We start from the raw sequence: 21,309 nt of genomic DNA on the forward strand, positions 1-21,309 counted from the left end.
CACCTCCATGTGAGTGGCCCACCACAGCCACCACAACAAACCATGGCTGCTGTGAAAGTGGCTAGATGCCATGGCCACTGTGCAGTTGGTCCGCCAGCCATTGGAGTGTGTTGACGCGGGGAGAGTCACCAGTGGAGATAAAGAAGGGAGGGGGGTGTGTCTCTCCGCAGAGTCCATCTCAGAATGACAGAAGCATCTGCTCTAGGATAGTGTTGGAGGACCTGATCGCACCTCTCAGCATTGGACAGATCATCTGGGCAACGGATTAACAGGGGAACTGTTGTTCTTTCAGAGGGAGAGAGGAAATCTCGGGTGGTTGGAGGGGGCAGGGGGAGGGGGGGAGGTTAGATGGAGCATGAAGAATGATTGCAATTTGTGGCAATATGTATGCTAGTAATATTGATTTGATCAACATATCTCAATGTTGAACCCCCAAAATATGTATAATCAATTTTGATTCAATAAATAAAATAAATTTTTTTTTAAAAAAGAAAGAAAGAAAAGAAACTGCCAAACTGTCTTCCAGAGTGGCTATACCATTTTGTATTTCCATCAGCGATGAGTTCCTGTTGATCCACATCTTCACCAGCATTTGGTGTTGACAGTGTTCTGGATTTTGGCCATCCCAATAGATGTGTGTGATTTCTCATTTTTGTTTTAATTTGCATTTCCCTGATGACATATGATGTGGATCATCTTTTCATGTGCTTATTTACCATCTGTTTATGTTCTTTAGTGGAGTAACTGTTCAGTTCCTTTGCCCATTTTTTAATTGGATTGATTTAAAAAAAAATTTTTTTCAGTCTGTGGCTTGTCTTTTCATTCTCCAGGCAGTGTCTTTCACAGAGCAGAAAGTTTTTTATTTTAATGAAGTCCAGCTTATCAATTCTTTCAAGGATTGTGCCCCTTGGTGTCATATCTAAAAATTCATTGTCACATTCAAGGTCACCTAGATTTTCTCCTGTGTTGTATTCTGAGAGTTTTATAGTTTTACATTTAGATCCATTTTTTAAATTTTATTTTATTTCGTCAAAATACAATGTGGTTGATTATTGTGGCCAATTACCGAAACCTCCCTACCTCCTCCTTCTCCCCCCTCCCTCCCAACAATGTCCTTTCTGTATGCTTGTCATATCAATTCATTTAGATCCATTTTGAGTTAATCTTTTTGAAGGATATATGGTCTGTGTCTAGATTGGGTTTTTTGTATGTTTGTTTGTTTTTGCATGTGGATGGCCATACAAAAATGCCAGCACCATTTGTTGACTGTCTTTTCTCCATTGTATATACAGGGTACTTCAAAAAGTTTGTGGAAAAATAGAAGTAAAAGACAATATGAATCTTTCCATGAACTTTAAAAAGTACCTCATATTGCTCTTACTCCTTTGTGAAAGATGAGTTGACTGTGTTTATGTTGGTTTATTTCTGGATTCTCTGTTGTTCCATTGATTTACTTATCTCTTCTTTCACCAAATCCACACTGTCTTGACTGCTGTAGATGTTTATTAAGTCTTGAAGTTGAGTAGTGTCAGTCCTCGAACTTCGTTCTCCTTTATTGTTGAGTTGGCTCTTAGGGCTTTTGCCTCTCCTTATAAACTTTAGAATCAGTTTGTCAATATTCACAGAATAACTTGCTGGGATTTTAATTGGGATCACGTTGAATCTATAGACCAAGTTGGAAAGAATTGACATCTTGACAGTATTGAGTCTTCCTGTTCATTATTGTGGAATATCACCATTTATTTAGTTTTTCTTTGATATCTTTGGTGGTTTGGTTGTTTTCTTCATAGACATCTTGTACATATTTTGTTAGATTTGTACCTAATTATTTCTTTTGGGGGTTGCTAATGTAAGTGATAACTGTTTTTAATTTCAAATTCCATATGTTCATTTGCTGTTATATAGGAAAGCAGTTGACTTTTCTGTATTAACCTTGTATCCTGCACCCTTGCTATAATTGTTTATTAGTTCCACAGTTTTTTGTTTTTTGTTTTTTTGCCAATTCTTTTGGATTTTTTTACTGATAGTCATGTCATCTGCAAACAAAGACATTTTTTCCCTCCAGTATTCCAATTTTTATTCCTTTTTTTTTTGTCTTATTGCATTTGCTAAGACTTTTAGTACAAGGAGTGGTGAGAGGTGACATCCTTGCCTTGTTCCTGACCTTAGTGGAAAAGCTACCAGTCTCTCACCATTAAGTATGATGTTAGCTATAGATTTTCTCTAGATATTCTTTATCCAGTTGAGGAAGTACCCCTCTAAGATTGCTGAGAGTATTTATCATACGTGGGTGTTGGATTTTGTCAGGTGCTTTTTCTACATCTATTCACATGATCATGTGATTTTTCTATTTTAGCCTGTTGATGTGATAGATTAGATTAATTGATTTTTGCATGTTGAATCAGTCTTGCATATTTGGGATAAATCCCACTTGGTTGTAGGGTAATTCTTTTTATACACTGTTGGATTCAATTTCCTGAGAGATACTGGCCTGTAGTGTTCTTGTGATAGCTTTGTTTCATTTTAGTATTAGGGTAATGCTGTCCTCATAGAACGAGTAATGAAGTATTCCTTCTGTTTCTGTCTTCTGGAAGAAATTGCAGAGAATTGGTATAATTTTTTCCTTAAATATTTGATAAAATTTACCAGTGAATCCATCTGGGCCTGGTGCTTTCTGTTTTGGAAGATTATTAATGATTGATTCAATTTCTGTAATAGATATAGGTTTATTCAGATTGTCTCATTCATTCATTCATTCATTCATTCATTTATTGGAGCCTGGCCAGTACAGGGATCCAAACCCTTGACGTTGGTGTTATCAGAGCCATGCTCTCCCAAGTGAGCTAACCAGCCAGCCCTCTATCTCTTTTTGTGTGACTTTTGGCAGATTGTCTTTGAAGGAATCGGTCATTTCATCTAGGTTATCAAATTTGTCAACACTGTGGCTGGCTGGATAGCTCAGTTGTTTAGAGCATGGTGTTAACAACACCAAGGACAAGGGTTCAGATCCCCAAACTGGACAGCCACCAAAAAAAAAAAAAAAATTGTGGGCATAAAGTTGTTCACAGTATTCCTTTATTTTCATTTTTCTGTCCATTGAATCTGTAGTGATGTCCCCTCTTTCATTTCTCTCTTTCTTTTTTTTTTTTTTTTTTGTAGCTGGCTGGTACAGGGATCTGAACCCTTGATGTTGGTTTTATAAACACGGCACTCTAACCAAGTCAGCTAACTGGCCAGCTCCTCCTCTTTCATTTCTGATATCAATAATTTGTGTCTTCTGTTTTTTCTTTCTTTCTTTTTAATCTTCATGTCCTTCATTTACTTTTTGCCAAAGTATTATACCAAAATAGTTTAAAATTCAGTGGACTCTATAAAGAGTATATTGTAAAAATTGTAGTCTCTTTTTCTACCCTTTCTGCTACTTCTCCCTGGAAGCCACTACTTCTCAACTGTTAAAAAGTTTATTCTGTTATTTATCTCCATTAAAAAATAATATGCACTTACTACCATCTCTTGATTGTCAGTCATAGACATCTGTTGTTTTTGTATTTGGGGACATAAAATCTTTACCTCATTTAAAGCTTCTTAATTACTTTCTTTAATCTTCTATATAACTGCATCTCAATTTTTGTTTAAATCTATCCTGTGTCTTCATTTTTTGGCTATGTAAATATTGGTCACTGCTGAGCCAATTATTAAACTATGCTTCTATTTCCTGTATTGTTCGTCTCTTTTCTTTTCTTTTTTTTTTAATTGAAATGTATTGATTGTACATATTTATGGTGTATCTTTTTTAAAAATTAGCCTGGCTTGATTTTCTGTTTCAGTTTCATTGATTTCTGCCCTAATTTTTATTATTTCTTTTCTTCTGCTTGATTTGGATTTACTTTGCTCTTTCTTTTCTAGTTTCCTGACGCAGAAGCTTAGCTCTTTCTTCTTTTCTGATAAGTGCATTCAGGGCTGTAAGTTTTCCTCTAAGCACTGCTTTCGCTGCACCCCCAAATTTTTGATAATTGTATTATTATTTTTGTTTAGTTCCGAATTTTTCTTAAGGTATCTTCTTTGACTCATTTGTTATTTAGAAGTGTGTTATTTAATCTTTGAAATTTTCCAGCGATCATTCTGTTTTTGATTTCCAGTTTAATTCCATTGTAGTCTGAAAGCATATATTGTATGATTTCTATTCTTCTAAATTTATTAAGGTGTGTTTTATGGCCCAGAATATGGTCTGTCTTGGTAAATGTTCCATGTGTGCTTGAGAATAATGTGTATTCTGCTGTTGTTGGATGAAGTAGTCTATAGGTGTCACTTATATCCAGTTGATTTTCTACCTTCTGGATCTGTCCATTTCTGATAGATGAGTGTTGAAGTATCCAACAAAAATAGTGGATTCATCTACTTCTTGAACTTCTATCAGTTTTTGCCTCATGTATTTTGATGTTCTTTTGTTAGGCACATACGTATTAAGGATTACTGTGTCTTCTTAGAGAATTGACCCTTTTATCATTGTGTAATGCCTAATTATATCTCTGATAACTTTCCTTACCCTGAAGTCTGCTTTGTCTGAAGTTGATGTAGCTACTCCCCCCCCCCCCTGGGAAAGGAGCCAGTTGCCTTCTGCTAAATGAATTGAATCCAGAGGAGTCTTCCAAAACAGTTGTATTTCCTTTCCCATCCAGCTCCATATTCCAGGAAAGGATTTTTAGTCATTAGGATAATTCCTAATATCCTAATTTCTAACCACGGCTTACTTTCCATTGACTCCAATACAGTTCACAGTGGCTTCAACAAAAACTAATGCAACCCTTGCCTCTGGAGATTTCACAGTTGTTAAAACTACCAACAGCCACTGGATTTAGACAAGTCTAACTTATCTGGCTGAGGGGCCACTTAACAGCTTCCTCTTAATTCAGTGAACTTAGAAATATAAGTGGCCTTGCTCAGACCTTGCTACACAGGAAATAAATTTAAGGACTCTGATTCTAACTCACCTTGAAGAGACTTCATGTGGCCCAGTAAAAAGCTAAGTTTCCAGGTTAAATCACGTTAAAAGTAACTTGGTTACAATTAGTTAAACTTAACTAATTAATAGACACAGACTCATGTTAAAAAGAAGATGAAATTTAAAAACTATATGTTGTTCTCAAGCACAGTGATATTAAATGACTAAGAATGAAGGAATGGAAAAAGATACATCAGGTAAATACTAACCAAAAGGAAACTGGGACGGTAATTGTAAAATCAGACAAAATAGAGTTTAAGCTAAAAACATTTAAAGGAACAAGAGGTTCATTTCATATTGATAAGGGGAACAATCTACCAAGACAATATAGCAGTCATGAACTTGTGTCCACCTAACAAACCTTCATGTACGTAAGCAAAAATTGACAGCGTTGTAGGGAAAAGTTGACAAATCAATAAACAGCCATATTGAAGACTTTAAAAAATTTCATTTAGAAACTGATAGAAAAAGCAGCAATGAGAAAAATAGGTCGAATAACACTGTTAACAAGGTTAAGCATATAGCTATATTTAGAGATAACCTTGCACCCAACAAAGAATATACAGTTTTTTCAGGAACACATGGAAGTATTGTAAAAATTAGCCATATGTTAAGTTGTAAAGGAAGTATTAAAAATTCTGGAGCGTGAATATTATAGACTGTATATACTCTGATACAGTGTAGTAAAATTAGAAATCAGCAACACAGCCAGCTTGAAAGAGAGAAAAACATATGTTTGGAAACAGAAAAAAAAAACGTTGTAAATAATCCATGAGTTAAAGCACAAATTATAATATAAACAGATAGATTACTCTGATACAGTGTAGTAAAATTAGAAATCAGCAACACAGCCAGCTTGAAAGAGAGAAAAACATATGTTTGGAAACAGAAAAAAAAAAACGTTGTAAATAATCCATGAGTTAAAGCACAAATTATAATATAAACAGATAGAGCTGAACAACTATGAAAGCACTCCATATCATGACTTACGGGATACAGTTCAGTCAGTTCTTCGGATACTGGATTTTTATATTATAAAGTAAAATAGACATTAAATAAATTAAGCAGTTAATTCAAGATGCTAGAAAAAACAAGAGTAAGCCCAAAAGAAAGTAAAAAGATGGGAAAAGGAAAAGGAAAGGGGCAGAAATTAATAGGAAAGTAGAAATGATCAACAAAACCAAAAGTGGGGTTAATTTTATTTGTCTAATAAGATAAACTCTCTGGCAGGACTGATAAAGGAAATAAGAGAGAAGGCACAAATAAATAAGGAACAGAAAAAGGAAATAACCACAGGTTATAATAGAGATTTTTAAACTATGCGAATACTACAAAGAGCTACAAACAAAAACATTTGAAAACTTTGATAAACAGTTTTTAGAAAAAACTATCTAAATTTACTTAAGAAAAATGAGAAAACCTACATATAGATCATTAGTCCTTAAAGAAATTAAGTGGTAATCACCCCCCTCCCTGCCAAAAAATGTCAAGATCAGACTAGATGAATTTTACCAAAATTTCAAAAACTATATGTTCTTATCTAAAAAAACTATTCCAGGGAAGGATAGCTACACACCTTTTGCAGGGCTGGTATAATCTCAATCAGTGATGGGTGAACTTTCTCTATGAAGGGCCAGATGGTATTTTAGACCTTAGAAGCCATATGATATCTGTCACAGCCACTCAATTCTCCTATTGTAACGTGAAAGCAACATAGACAATACGTAAATGAATGCAATGGATGCAATGGCTGTGTTCCAGTAAAACTTTGTAAGAACTGATAGCAGAATGGATTTGGCCTGTAGGCTGTAGTTTGTTGGCCCCAGATCTTGATAATTAAATCTAGAAAAGAACACATTTGATCTTAACCAAAAGGCCAAGAAGTGATAAAACTAGAAAAGAACAATGAATTCTCACTTATGAACATGGATGCACAAATCCTAAGTAAAAATTTATTAAAATTCAACACTCATTCATAATAAAAACTGTTAGCAAACTAAAAATAAAAGGAACTTCCCCAGCCGGATAGAGCATCTAATAAAATAATAGCAAACATCATATTTTTGAAATTTTCAAAGCATTTCATGACAGGCAGAAAGAATACAATTATGCCTGCTATCATGCTACCATTTAATATTGAACTTGGGTCCTAGCCACTGCAATTAGGTAAGAAAAATAAATACAAACTATAAAGATTCAAAAGAAAGAAAATTGTCACTGTTTACAGATGGTATGGTCTTTAACTTCGAAAACCAAAGAAGGACAACAGAAAGTAATAGAACTAGTAAAAGCATTTAGAAAGGTTGCAAGACATAGGATTAATATGGAAAAGCCATCAGTATTTCTTTAAACCAGCAGTTATCAATTAAAAAGTATATAATAAATATATGCCATTCACAGTTGCAACAAAACTAAAATACTTTGCTGTAGACTAATAAAACTAAAGATCTTTACAGTAAAACTAATAAAACTTTGTTAAAGGAATCAGAAGATCTGAATAACTGGTAAGATGTAGTCTATTCTTGTATGGGAAGACTAAATATTGTAAAAATGTGAGTTTTTCCCAAATCTAAAATTTCAATAATGAAAATCAGTATCCCAAAGGGATTTTTGAAGACATCTGAAAAACTGATTTTTGAAATTTATATGGCAGAATAAATAAAAGCTTAGACATTTTCGAAAAAGAAGAACAGAGAAAGGGGACTACCTTTCCATGTATTAATATAAAGCTGTATTAGTTAAAATCATGTGCTGTTATTATATAAATTAACAACTAGGACAGTAAAACAGAATAATATCAATGGCTCTATCCTGGAGTCTTTAGACCATTGGCTGTTTAGGAATAAATTATAGGTGGACCATAGTAGGAAACTCTCTGACTATTAGAAAAAAATATGGGAGACTAACTTTATGCCATTGGAGGAAAATGGATGTGTTTTTTAAACAAGATACTAAACGCACAAGGAAAAGATAAGTAAAATCAACTGTATCTAATAAAATATGTTCAGTAAAGAATATCAGAAACGCAGCTAAGAGACAAGTGCCAGACTGAGGAAATATTTACCACAGAATATAAGTATCAAGAAGATACAAATAGATTCTGAAGATCATCGAGATGGTCACCTGTCAAATAAGAAAAATAAGAATGTGAATATAGAATTCCCAGAAGAGGAAATCTGAATGTCCATTGAACATAAGAAAAGGTGCACAATTTCAGTTTTAAAAAGATGTAATACAGTTTTACACTTATTATATTGACCAGAACAGGGGAAGAGAGAATGGCTAACAGTAAATACCAAGTATTGGAGAGGAACAGAGTGATAGCAGTTTACATGCTGCTTGTGTGCTTTAGAGACTGTATCAGTTTTCTGTATAACATACTATTCCAAAATGCAGTGGCTTTAAATAGTAAGTATTTATTACTGCTTACATGCCCATGGGTCAGCTTCTGATGTCAGATAGACTGTTCAGATGTCTGCAACCAGCTCTGGGCGGAGCAGCTAACTCTGCTAATCTTGGCTACACTGTCTCACAGTTAGGAGGTTAGCTGGCTGTAGGCTGCTCAGCTGAGACAGCTGTGCTCTTTCATCCTTTAGGAGGCTGGCTTACATGTATTCAAATGCCAGTGGCAGAGTTCCAGGAGTAAAGTAGAAACTGCAAGGCGTCTTGAGGCCTCAGCTTGGAACTAGTACACCATTGTTGTACATTCTTTTAGCCAAAGGAAGACATAAGGTGAGCCTAGATATAGGGATGGGTAAGTAGATTCTGTCTCTTGAAAGGAAGAGCTGCGCAGTCACATTTTAAAGGACATAGATGTGGGGAGATGTGGAGAATGGTAGCTATTTCTGCAGTTAAATTACTGGGGATGGCAATTTGATAATAACTGGGGAAGTTGAAGGCCTTTATCTTCTGTGACTCAGAAATTTGACTTTTAGTATAGATCTTAGAAAAACTCTCATACATGATAACAAGGAGATCTACAAGAAGGTTTTCTTTTTTTGGCGGCTGCCCTGTATGGGGATCTGAACCCTTGACCTTGATGTTACAACACTGCGCTGTAACTAAGTGAGCTAGCCAGCCAGCCCGAGAGGGGGGTTTTTTTTTTGCAGCATTTTTATGATTGGACTAAACAAACAAGTGAATGAATTAATAAATTGTGTTAAATTCCTAACTGTTCAACCATTAAAATGAATTAACTAGAACTACATTTATTAATATAGCTAAAACTCTGAAACATGACATTGAGGGAAAAGAGTTGCAGAAGGTGTAATACTTTTTTTTTTTTTAATAGAATGGAGAAACTTGGAGAAAATATCATATACCATCAATACTGGATATATACCTAAGTAGTAAAAGTGTAAAAAACATGCAAGAGAATGACAAACACCAAATTCAGTTGAGTAGTTGCCTCTTACAGGGGGTGGGGAGTACACAAGGAGGGGGTTTCAGTTCTACCAGTAGTTTTATTTCTTAAAAAAAAAAGCGGGGGCACACAAAATGATATGTTAATATTTGACAAAGGTGAACAGTAATAACATGAATGTTTTGTTTCTTTACTTTTTTGACGCTTCCCTGCGCTCCTTTTAGGACTGGGCTTATTGCTTTAATAGGGGAAGCTTTTATACTCTGGCTCACTCAAATGTTCAGAATTTTTTTTTTTTTCTTTTTGTCTTTTTTCGTGACCGGCAACGGATCGCAACCCTCAGTGTCGCGCCCGTACCGGACCGGGACCAGCAACAGGATCGCAACCCTCGGTGTTGCACCTGCACCTCGCTCAGCCAGTGAGCGGCCGGTCTGTATGTGGGATCCGAACCCTCGGCGGGAGCGTCGCCGCACTCTCAAGCGGTGCACTGTAGCAGTGCGCCACCGGGCCGGCCCAAATGTTCAGAATTTTTGTTTTGGGATACTCAGTTTTCCTCAGAGAGCTACCTTTTTTTTTTTTTTTTTTTTTTTTTTTTTTGTCTTTTTGTGAGATCAGCCACATCGCGCTCAGCCAGTGAGCGCAGCGGCCATCCCTATATAGGATCTGAACCTGTGGCGGGAGTGCTGCTGCGCTCCCAGCACTGCACTCTCCCCAGAGAGCTACCTTTTAAATCAAGTGAAGAAGTAGCAGGAAACTTTCAGTTACAAATAACAGAGTACTTAGGCTGGCTGGTTAGCTCAGTTGGTTAGAGCATAGCCTTATAAGGTCACAGGTTCGGATCCCTGTACTGGCCAGCTGCCAAAAACAAAAATAAAAAATGTAACAGAATACCTGACTAAAAGTAGCTTCAACATCACCTGTTAATTTTTTGAACATTAGAAGTCAAGAGATTAGCCATTATCAGGTTTCTTCAGCAGCTCTTTAGCATCAGGGCTTTAGGTCAGCTTCTCACTGATTCTTTTCAACTTCCCTTATGATCACAAGATGACTGTAGGAGCTCCAAGTTTCACATCCCTACTTGACAAGCAAGGAAGTGTGGGGGGTTCTTTTTGTGTGGTCTTTTTATCATGGTGGGAAATCTTTTGGAGAAGTCCCCAAGAGACATCTTCTCAGGAGCCATTGACCCAGAACTGGGTCACACGCAGTATCTCAGAACCAGTCACTGCAGAGGGGAGCAGAATTCCTTGCTTAGGCATGCCTTCTCCAAGGATGCTGCAGCCCCTGCCTGGACAGAATCTGGTGTTCCTGGTAGCAGTCCTGGGCTAGGTAGCCATCACTGTCTGCCAAAATGTCCACCATCGAGTGAAAACTTGTTTCAGAAGATGATGGTTTACTTTGTGCCCATCCAAACCAAACAAAGCCAGGGGTTCCTTGTGGTTAGAGATCATTTTAGGGGCAAACTCAAAGGCCCATTGCTCATAATAGTGCCTTTGTGGATCTCCCATACACACATGGGGAGACTGCTAGAGGGAAAGAAGGGATCACTGAGGTCCCCCTGGTCAGCCCAGCTCTTTTCCAGATAAATGTTTCAATCCCAGTAAAACACCTCAGAGAAAAAAGAGACACTCGTGTTTTTTATATTCTTTTCTTTTTAAAAAGTAGGCAATTATTCAGATTACTTTGTTAACTAAACATAAAGTACTCGAATTAGTGTTGTATATTTTGAAGTTCAAGGAAGCACTCGCCATTTGGTTGAATAATAAAGGGCAATAATATTTTATTTAGAATTCTCACTGATAGCTAAGATGGGCTTTCAAGTAAAGACTCTTTCTCTGGATTGGGGCTTTTGGCATATAGTTTGAAATTGTGACTGCTTTGGTATAATTTTGAGAAAAACGGGTCCATACCAGTACCTGACTGGACCAAACTTACATATACCCTGAATCAAATCTTGTCCCTAAATGTGTGAGCCAAATAACTGTCAGATGTGACCCTGGCACCTATCTGGACCTGCATGCAAGAATCATGTGACCGATAAAAATAACCCACTCTCAGATTGCTGTGGCAGCATTTAAGAAAAAGTTAGGAGAAGAAAGTTGGACTCTGGGTCTGAGAGAATTGTAAAAACATAGGATAGTTAAATGAACTCTTTCTTCGAGGACCTTTGCCTATGAGGAATCTTTCTGTCAGCACTGTTACTTTAAATCACTGAAAACCTTCTTTTTTACTAAAGGGGGCCTCTTCCTAAGAAAACTAAGTCCCAATTTTTAAACTGGTAATTATAGGAATATTTCTTTGCTTTTTACTATAGAATTATTGATAGGATCACTTTAAGTAGAATTCTGCCAAGTAGATCCCCTGAGTATTAGTATAAAACCTGAAAGAAAGGCTAAGGGACAAATAAACTTTTTAGTTTCTATAAGTAGAAGATTAATTAGAAGTAAGAATAAATACCACTGAAATTTTGGTGTACACATGGCAGCATTATTTGATTTACATTAGACTTTACAAGAATATGTCTATTTCACACAGAGAGGTGCTTTTATATTTTCTGGAGATTGTTTCATTTTCTAAACTTTGGTTTCTTTAAGAAAAATTAAGGTGCTGGCAAGTTTGCTCAGTTGGTTAGTGCAGCCTTGTAGCACCAAGGTCAATGGTTTGGTTCCCAATACTGGCCAGCTGCAAAAAAAAAAGAAAGAAAAAACAAATTAGTTGGACAGTTGTTGCTAAAAAGAATGCTCTCTCGACTTTGCAGAAGAAAATTGAATGATGGCCTCTATAAATTTTTCCTCGCTCCCCACCCCCTAAGGCCCTCACACGAATTGACAGCTCTTCTCCTAGGCCCTGTCAGAGGAGGCCTGTGGCAGGAACATAGGTGACATGTCTCCGAAGGTGATCCAAGTGTGTTCGAGCTTCCTGAGATCAGAATACAAACTGGCTCTCTAGCTTGTTCCACTTGTCCAGGCAGTTTCACTGATTAATTTGTAAAACAAGCTAGCTAGTTTTAGCTGGCTGTAGAGGGCAATTATTTATAAAAATGTAGAGAAGTGATTTGATAAGAAAAGGTAGACATTTCCATTCAAGTAGATGAAAGCCACATGGGTGGATGAATATAAAGAATGGATATAAAATAGTAGAGAAAGCAGGCATGTCAGCAAGAGAAAGGAATAGAATTTCTTGACATACAGCTAGCAAAAATTAATTTCAAAATATGTCATCCTAGAGTCCAGGCCTTTATATTAGCTTCTATTGTTTCTATCATTAAATATCTCTTACGAACTTTTAGAGTATTTATTTAAAATTTTTGTTCATTCTGTACAAGCTTACTGAGTACCTACTGTGTTTGAAAATATTTTTGCCTTAATTTTTAATTTATTACAGAAATAACCTGGTGGTAGTAGTAGAAAACAAGTTATATCATTACCCAGGCACTTCCAGGAGATTCCTCTTTCTCTCACCTCTCACCCCATCTACTCCCAGCAAAAACAGATAAATTATAAAAAGCAAAAGCCAAAAAAACATACCCTGGCATAAAAGCAAGGTGGATACCACCATGGATTAGAAACATAGTTGAACTGCCGACTAGCAAGGGAAAGCTGCAGCCTCAGGTGGCTGGTGGTTGGACCTCTTGGAGTGCGGGGAGTCCAAGTGCCACTCCTAAAACTGGAATGGGGGTTAACAAAAGGAAACCAGGAACAAGATGTGGGCCTAGGTAGGGAGAAGACACAGATGCAGTGTCCGGCAAAGGATAGAGCCAAGCCACCCTCTGACTCCATGGCTCTGTCTGCAGTATCCCCCACATCACCTTGGAACTCTTACACTTCGAGACTTGACTTGGGAGAGCCTGGTGAAAGCAGCCGTGACTGGAACATGAATTCACTTCACATGATATGAATTTTATAGGATGGCCTGATGAAGAACTTAAATAGATGTTTAAAAAGTAAATGAAGGAATAACTTCTATTTAAAAAGAACAAAAAATCATGGAAATAAAAGCATACATAATGGCAATAGGCAGATATGAAAAGAACAGGTAGAAATGAAAAATACTAGCCTGAATACAGTTGAAAAGAAAATTAGTAAACTGTAATAGACTGAAAAATTTATAATGCATCAGAAAGACACAAATCAAAAAACATACGAAAGAGCCAGTGGGAGATAGTATAAATTAAGGTCTAACTACTGAAGTTGCCCCCCCCCCCCCTCATCTCTATCCATCACATCGCTGTGTGCATTTCTGTCATAATACCCATCCCTGGCACAATTGCCATGTTTATGTGTTTGTTGACTTAGGCTTTCCTGGGGTCCTGCAGGCTGCTGAGCTCTTTTCTGGCATACTGTATACAGATAGCCAGGAACCAGTCAGACAGGGGCCTTGCGTTTGCTTGTGGAGCTTGCATTCCAGCGTATCCATTGCTATACCTCTGGCGCCCACACCATTTTCTGGCTCAAATTAGGCATTCAGTATATATTTGGTGAATGAGTGAATAAGTGAACGAAGTAATCAGTACCTCAAAATAGTTTTGGTATGGCTTCATGGCATCGATTATCTTGCTATGTTTGGCCAGCTCTGCATTAGGGAGAAAGATCAGGAGAGATGAGAGGAATTCTTTCTCCCCAGAGTGTCCCCTGCTGTTAGCAGTCTGTGACACGTGGGAAACATGGGTATAACCTCCACAGACCTGGAGTCGGCCATAACTGTATCCTCTTGTTTTTTATTTCTGTTTTAAAAATTGCTCAAGACGACTCAGAAATATAACAATGTCAATATGTTAATTTTTCTTTTTCACTTTCAGGCTGGCGTAAAAGGGACATTGGGAAGATTAGTTGGAATTTTTGAGGTAAGTCTGTCAAAATCTTTTGTACAAATGATATCGTAGTAATAACCACGGATATCTTAATCTAGGAAAGATGCCATCTCTGTTTAACTGAGTTTTCAAAACAAAGCAGCACCAGCAGAGAATAGCATGCTTTGTTTTTAAATCCCATAGTCTCCTCCTCAAAATTATTTGTATTTCCTAAGTATTATTTGTAAGTATTATTTATCCCATTCCTACCTTTTTTCCTCTCCTCCCAAGGTGGGAGGAAGGGTAGATAAGTGTAGAGAAGACAGGAAAAATAGAAGATTAGTAGCTATAGCAAAGGAGGGAAAAACAAGGAAATAGGCTGTGGTAGAGATATGAAAGAAGATGGAAGGAAGTGAGAAATCAGGGGGAATAAAGATGAGCAGGGATAGTAGGAAAAGGGGCGGTATGCAAGAAACTCACCTTGGTTGCCTTAATGGGGCCACCGAAGCGTGAGACCTCAGTGGTCCCCTCCCTGAATGGACAGTCTCTTCTCTTTCTGGGGTTCTGTGATTGACAGGGTGCCTTTTTCTTGAGAGGTCACAGCATTTGTGTGAAGTTGCATTTAGGGGTAGGGAAGGAAAAATGAGAGTAAAGCCTTGGCTTTAGAAGCCTGGCTAAAGAGCTTGCCCTCAAATTCAGGTGTGGCTTGTTTTAAATCATGTGGCTATGATTGTAGGATGAGAAAAAGTAAGAGAAATCTTTTGTGCCTAAGCTCTCTGGACATATGTGTAAGAGTGTGTTTCATTTAAGTAACCTGCGGTCTCTAAGGAAAAATCTTCCTCCGTCCTTCTCTCTTTGCCCTTCAGAACCAGGAGAGGAAGCACAGGACGTATGTCTATGTGCTCATTGTCACGGAAGTGCTGGAAGACTGGGAAGACTCAGTTAACATTGGTAAGTTGTCACCAGACAGCCTGCAAAGAGCTCCCCATAGTCAGCTCTTGCCACAGCACAGGTCATTACCCAGAACTAGAAACAAGAGCCTGATAAAGAAAGAAATAATAGAAGGGTATGTTTAATAAAACAAGCATGTACATTTTGAACTTGAGAAAGTAATTTGAAATGTTTAAAAGGAAGCTGAAGTTGGGTACCTGGTCAACAAATAGAAATGTGGCTCATAAAAATGAGAAATGTTGATTCTAAAATGAAATTGGATTCTCCCCCAAAGGGTTATACTTCTCTACCTCCTGAGTAAATACTGATCGAGGGCCTCCACAGTGCCAGGCCCACTGTTGGCCATGGGAATGAAAGGTGACGGCAGGACCTTGGTCTTGTTCCTCGTGACACTCATTCATATTGTTGGATAAAACTGTTAGTATGGTGGTGTGAGCCACTCCCCAAAGTGTCATTCCGTAGATGCAGAGTAATGAGAGTAATTTCCAGTTTTATTCATGTTACCCATCAGGTTGCACCCAGCTTTCTCCCAAAGGAGCTATTTTCTTTGTTCTCTCAGATTACTATTGCATGTACATCTTTTGAACTAAAAACTGAGGTGGTTTAATGTTTGGCTCATGATTTAATCGTTTACCTTTGAAAGAAAGTATATCCTAGAAAAGTATAATATTAATTTAATTTCTGTTAACTTGCCAAAATACCTCCCTTTATTGTTAGTGTGTGCCTCTACCATGCTCCCCTCACAACCCCTCAGCCCTTAATGGCTTTGTGTCTGGTAATAATGCAGTATGCTTAAGTAAATAAATTTAGCACGGGTATATTGAAAACAGACTCCTTGACAGCCAGTGCTGGGGCCTGACGAGGAGACAGAGTTGATTGTGATGTGGCCCTATCCTCAGAGCACTCTGTTGGGTAGGAGTCAAACACTTGTGATATTAATTCTTAAGGTATCATTACTCTTTGAATATCCAAACAAGTCTTTGGCCTTGTACTCCCACTTCTGAGAATTGACCCAATGGAGTAATCCAAATAAAACATGGGGCATAAGCCTATGAGCCTTCCTTCACATGATCCTCCCAGTGAAAAATCGGGTCTTAAATGTACAGCTCAGTGAATGGCAAGTGAATGAAGGTACATTCATCTGTTGGAATGTTATAGCTATGAAACCCCATGTTATGAAAGCTGTATACCATGAGAAAGTGCTTATGAAATAGTGTTGGTGAATGAAAACAGCAGGGTATAGAGTTTTACACACACACACACACACTAATTACAGCTACATTAAAATAGGAAGTTGAAATGAAAATAAACATGAGGTACTGGTTTTCACCTAAAGAATTGGAAATGATAAAGAAAAGATAGTGCTGGTGGGGGTATGGTGAGACTGACATTCTGACACACACAAGCAGGACTGGGGATCAGGGTAGCCTTTCTGGAAAGCAGTTGGCAGTATATATCACATGCCCTTGAAATTTCAAATGCTTATGGTAAGTATCTTTCCCTGGGAGATTAGAAAAAAGAAAAAACGGGGATGAAGATTTGAAAAAGTAAAAATCTTAGCATTATTTATAACAACTAAAATTGCAGACTATTGATGTTATTAAATGATAGAGAAGTGGTTAAATGGACAATAGTACATCCATGCATATTTTTTATAATGCTCACAATTGCTTAAGAAACAGTATGAAGTAAAAAAAGAATCAATAACAATAAAAAAGCAAACTGTTAACAAGATGTACTGTGTGCCAAGTACTGTTTGGGTGCTTTGCATATTAATCCTCACAAAAGAATTGCCTGATAGGTCCTATTTTTTTTTTTTTAATCTCTATTTTATAGAGGAGGAAAATAGGGCACAGAGAGGTTCAGTAACTTCCCCAAGTCTACGCAACTCTTTGGAACCAGTGACATGTTTAGAACCCAGCACATTGGCTTCAGAGTCCTTGTTCCTAATCACAAGACTCTAGCAGAGCCTGTCAGGATTTGAAGCACCTGAAAGCATGATCACAGTTATAGTTGTTCAAATACAGTTTATTTTTCAAGTATGCATGAAAGAAAAGCACTAAGGTATTGAGGGCAGTTGTTTCTGGTATATAAGATTATGGGTACTTACTGTATTCTTTCTACTTTCCTCTCTCCAATTTTAAGCAATGACATTTTACTATTATAAGAGAAAAAAAAGAGGATTTTAAAACATTCATTTGAAATAAGTTAATAGAAAAGTTAATAGAGATTGTATTGAGATTTTTTTTTCCTTTTTCTTCTATTTTCTGTAATGTAGATATATCACTCTGATAAAAAAATTTTTAAATAACTGGTTACAAGCCAGCCATCCTAGTAATTCTGGAAGGTGATGTTCATGTTGACTTTTTCAAGAGATGGGGTTGCTTGTGGGCTTTGGTCCCTTACATGCAAGCTGAGGAAAGCCCAGAGGCCAAGGAGCGCAAGAGAAAACTACTAGCAGTGGTTCTTTCTCTTATCTCTTCAGTTTTCAGATTTCTTACCTGTTTCCTATCTATACCTATTTCCTATTAGGCATTCGTACAATACTTGAAGCATACAAAGTGTGTTTGCACTACTTTTGTGAGAAAAGAAAATAAGGGAAAAAATTACAAAATCCCTATTTTAAAAGTGTCAGGAAGCATTACTTTAATGTTTTCTTCTACATTTTCTCAAAAGTTCTTGACTCAGAAACCTCCTCACTGCTTCCCTCTTGTACTGATTTCATTTTCCCTCTGCCTCCACAGGAAGGAAGAGGGAATGGTTTAAAATAGAAGATGCCATAAAAGTGCTGCAGTATCACAAACCCGTGCAGGCATCATATTTTGAAACGTTGAGGCAAGGCTACTCAGCCAACAATGGCACCCCGGTCGTGGCCACCACATACTCAGTTTCTGCTCAGAGCTCAATGTCAGGCATCAGATGACTGAAGACGGCCTGTCAGGATTTGAAGCACCTGAAAGCATGATCACAGTTATAGTTGTTCAAATACAGTTTATTTTTCAAGTATGCATGAAAGAAAAGCACTAAGGTATTGAGGGCAGTTGTTTCTGGTATATAAGATTATGGGTACTTACTGTATTCTAGCCTGTCAGGATTTGAAGCACCTGAAAGCATGATCACAGTTATAGTTGTTCAAATACAGTTTATTTTTCAAGTATGCATGAAAGAAAAGCAAATGCACTAAGGTATTGAGGGCAGTTGTTTCTGGTATATAAGATTATGGGTACTTACTGTATTCTTTCTACTTTCCTCTCTCCAATTTTAAGCAATGACATTTTACTATTATAAGAGAAAAAAAAGAGGATTTTAAAACATTCATTTGAAATAAGTTAATAGAAAAGTTAATAGAGATTGTATTGAGATTTTTTTTTCCTTTTTCTTCTATTTTCTGTAATGTAGATATATCACTCTGATAAAAAAATTTTTAAATAACTGGTTACAAGCCAGCCATCCTAGTAATTCTGGAAGGTGATGTTCATGTTGACTTTTTCAAGAGATGGGGTTGCTTGTGGGCTTTGGTCCCTTACATGCAAGCTGAGGAAAGCCCAGAGGCCAAGGAGCGCAAGAGAAAACTACTAGCAGTGGTTCTTTCTCTTATCTCTTCAGTTTTCAGATTTCTTACCTGTTTTTCAAGAGATGGGGTTGCTTGTGGGCTTTGGTCCCTTACATGCAAGCTGAGGAAAGCCCAGAGGCCAAGGAGCGCGAGAGAAAACTACTAGCAGTGGTTCTTTCTCTTATCTCTTCAGTTTTCAGATTTCTTACCTGTTTCCTATCTATACCTATTTCCTATTAGGCATTCGTACAATACTTGAAGCATACAAAGTGTGTTTGCACTACTTTTGTGAGAAAAGAAAATAAGGGAAAAAATTACAAAATCCCTATTTTAAAAGTGTCAGGAAGCATTACTTTAATGTTTTCTTCTACATTTTCTCAAAAGTTCTTGACTCAGAAACCTCCTCACTGCTTCCCTCTTGTACTGATTTCATTTTCCCTCTGCCTCCACAGGAAGGAAGAGGGAATGGTTTAAAATAGAAGATGCCATAAAAGTGCTGCAGTATCACAAACCCGTGCAGGCATCATATTTTGAAACGTTGAGGCAAGGCTACTCAGCCAACAATGGCACCCCGGTCGTGGCCACCACATACTCAGTTTCTGCTCAGAGCTCAATGTCAGGCATCAGATGACTGAAGACTTCCTGTAAGAGAAATGGAAATTGGAAACTAGACTGAAATGCAGATCTTCCCTCTCACCCTGGCTCTCTTCACCTCTCCTCACAGGCCTCCTCTTTCAAATAAGGCATGATGGGCAGCAGAGAAAGGGTGTATTGACAATGTTACTGTTTGGTGTTAAGTGATGGGGCTTTTTCTTCTCTTTTTATTGAGGGGGTGGGCTTGGGTATGTAATTTGTAAGTACTTTTGTGCATGATCTGTCCCTCCCTTTTCATACCTCTCCAGTCCTCTGAAGCAAGGCAAACAACCTATATCCCCTGCCTTGGATTCTGAAGTGTTCCTGTTTGTCTCATTCCAGCCCTGGCCAGACATTTTTCTTTGATTTTTAACTTTTTTTTTTTTATTAAGAGATACCAATGTGAGATGAAACCTTCCAAAAATTTGCCCTATACTGTGCTGTTCAGTCCAGTAGGTTGGTCATTTTCACTACAGGATGCATTTATCTACACATTATATACTGGACATATAATATGTAAATAAATGACTTTTAGAAGGAGAAATTTAACTTTAATTTTTTAGGTTTTTTTTTTTTAATTCTGGTGTTTGTGGAATAGAGAGCCTCACAATTAATTTACTTTTTTGTTTTTTTGTTTTTGATGCTAGTGGCTAGGCAAGTTTACCTGCCCTCTCTCTATTTCCCAGACATTTGACTGTAGTTATGTAGGGTGCAGGAAGAGTGCTACCTTCAAAGTGCTCCCTGGACTCATGGGTGCCTCTTCTCCAAGCTGTGTTTCCATGCCAAGAAATAAACAGGAATAAACCCATTTTCTTTCTTATTACCAGGCCGGGAGCAAATGGCCTCAGCCCAGATCCAGAGAAATGATAGAAATTGGATTCTGCCCTACATGTTGACAATAGGGTTGAACTGGATTCTTGGGATTATTATCTAAAAAACTGGAACATCAAGCACCGTTTCTATCCTTCTGGTTTGGAATTTTTTCCATAATACTTATTGCTGACAACGGCTTCTCTTCTTGTCCATATATGCCTTACACCATGCTGAACTGGATATTGTCCTTGTGCTCTGAACCATCCAGCTGTACTTGAAAGTGCAGTTGCATAGTCCTGTCCCAGTACTGGGTAACCATGTTAAGTTTCTGAAAAGTACACAGGGGGGAAATTCAGGTGTTTGCTTGTCTTTACAATGTTGTAGCACTTGTGATTGCACCATGGAACATGCTCAGAAATATTAAATTGGTCTCCCACTAGGACATGAAAGGTCTGTCTTTTGCTAAGAAGTGCTCTAGCCAGGCCATGTAATCATTTACTAGAGCAGCTAGGTAATGTATTGGCTCACTGCAGACTCTTTTGTTGGCTTTTGATACAGGTTTCATGCTGGCTTCTTTTGCCAATTGTGTTGTTTAGTTGGGAAGTAAAAGGGTCTTGAGGTGGGGGTTGGGGGAAGGAGACACCAATTGATCCCTGGCTTGGGACAAGAGATTGTTGCTATACTCTTAGTGGCATCTCCTTTGTCAAAACACAGCCAAGATGTGAAGTAAAATCATAGTTCTCTTTATTTAAAAATTCTAATAAGTACTCAAACTTTGAAAAGCTTTTGCTCTTCCTTCCTACTAAAAGAAATGTGTATGTCTGTTAGCCCTGTGTCATTTAGTGTTCAGTGTTTTGGGGGACATCAGTTGGTGAACTTAAAAATTTTCTATCTAGGGCCGGCCCGGTGGCGCACTGCTACAGTGCGCCGCTTGGGAGCGCTGCAGCGCTCCCGCTGAGGGTTCGGATCCCACATACAGACCGGTTCCCGCTCACTGGCTGAGTGAGGTACGGGCGCGACACTGAGGGTTGCGATCCGTTGCCGGACACGAAAAAAGACAAAAAGGAAAAAAAATTATTTTTTTCTATCTATTCTCAGTCTCTATCCTCTCTCCCAGTCTTGAAACATAGAACCAAAAAGCAGTGCTGGCAATTTTCTTGTGAAACCATCATACCTTTGGGAAAAGAATTATATCCCCAAGTAAGGGT

At 37.7% G+C, this 21,309-nt stretch overlaps 1 protein-coding gene across 1 annotated transcript in view; it reads left to right on the forward strand.

Moving 5' to 3' along the window:
- The window catches only part of NUDT3 (nudix (nucleoside diphosphate linked moiety X)-type motif 3), a 45,468-nt gene extending 24,598 nt beyond the window's left edge, over positions 1 to 20,870 (forward strand). Inside the window, exons 2-5 of the mRNA XM_008578498.1 lie at positions 14,161 to 14,205; positions 15,018 to 15,102; positions 17,847 to 17,979; positions 19,241 to 20,870. Of these exons, the coding sequence (XP_008576720.1) occupies positions 14,161 to 14,205; positions 15,018 to 15,102; positions 17,847 to 17,979; positions 19,241 to 19,286 (309 nt within the window). The 3' untranslated portion in view covers positions 19,287 to 20,870. The remainder of the gene's footprint in view (positions 1 to 14,160; positions 14,206 to 15,017; positions 15,103 to 17,846; positions 17,980 to 19,240) is intronic.
- The last annotated feature ends 439 nt before the right edge of the window (positions 20,871 to 21,309 follow it).

The sequence above is a fragment of the Galeopterus variegatus genome, unplaced genomic scaffold (assembly GCF_000696425.1).
Source record: "Galeopterus variegatus unplaced genomic scaffold, G_variegatus-3.0.2 Scaffold1700, whole genome shotgun sequence".
In the NCBI taxonomy this organism is placed as follows: Eukaryota; Metazoa; Chordata; class Mammalia; order Dermoptera; family Cynocephalidae; genus Galeopterus; species Galeopterus variegatus.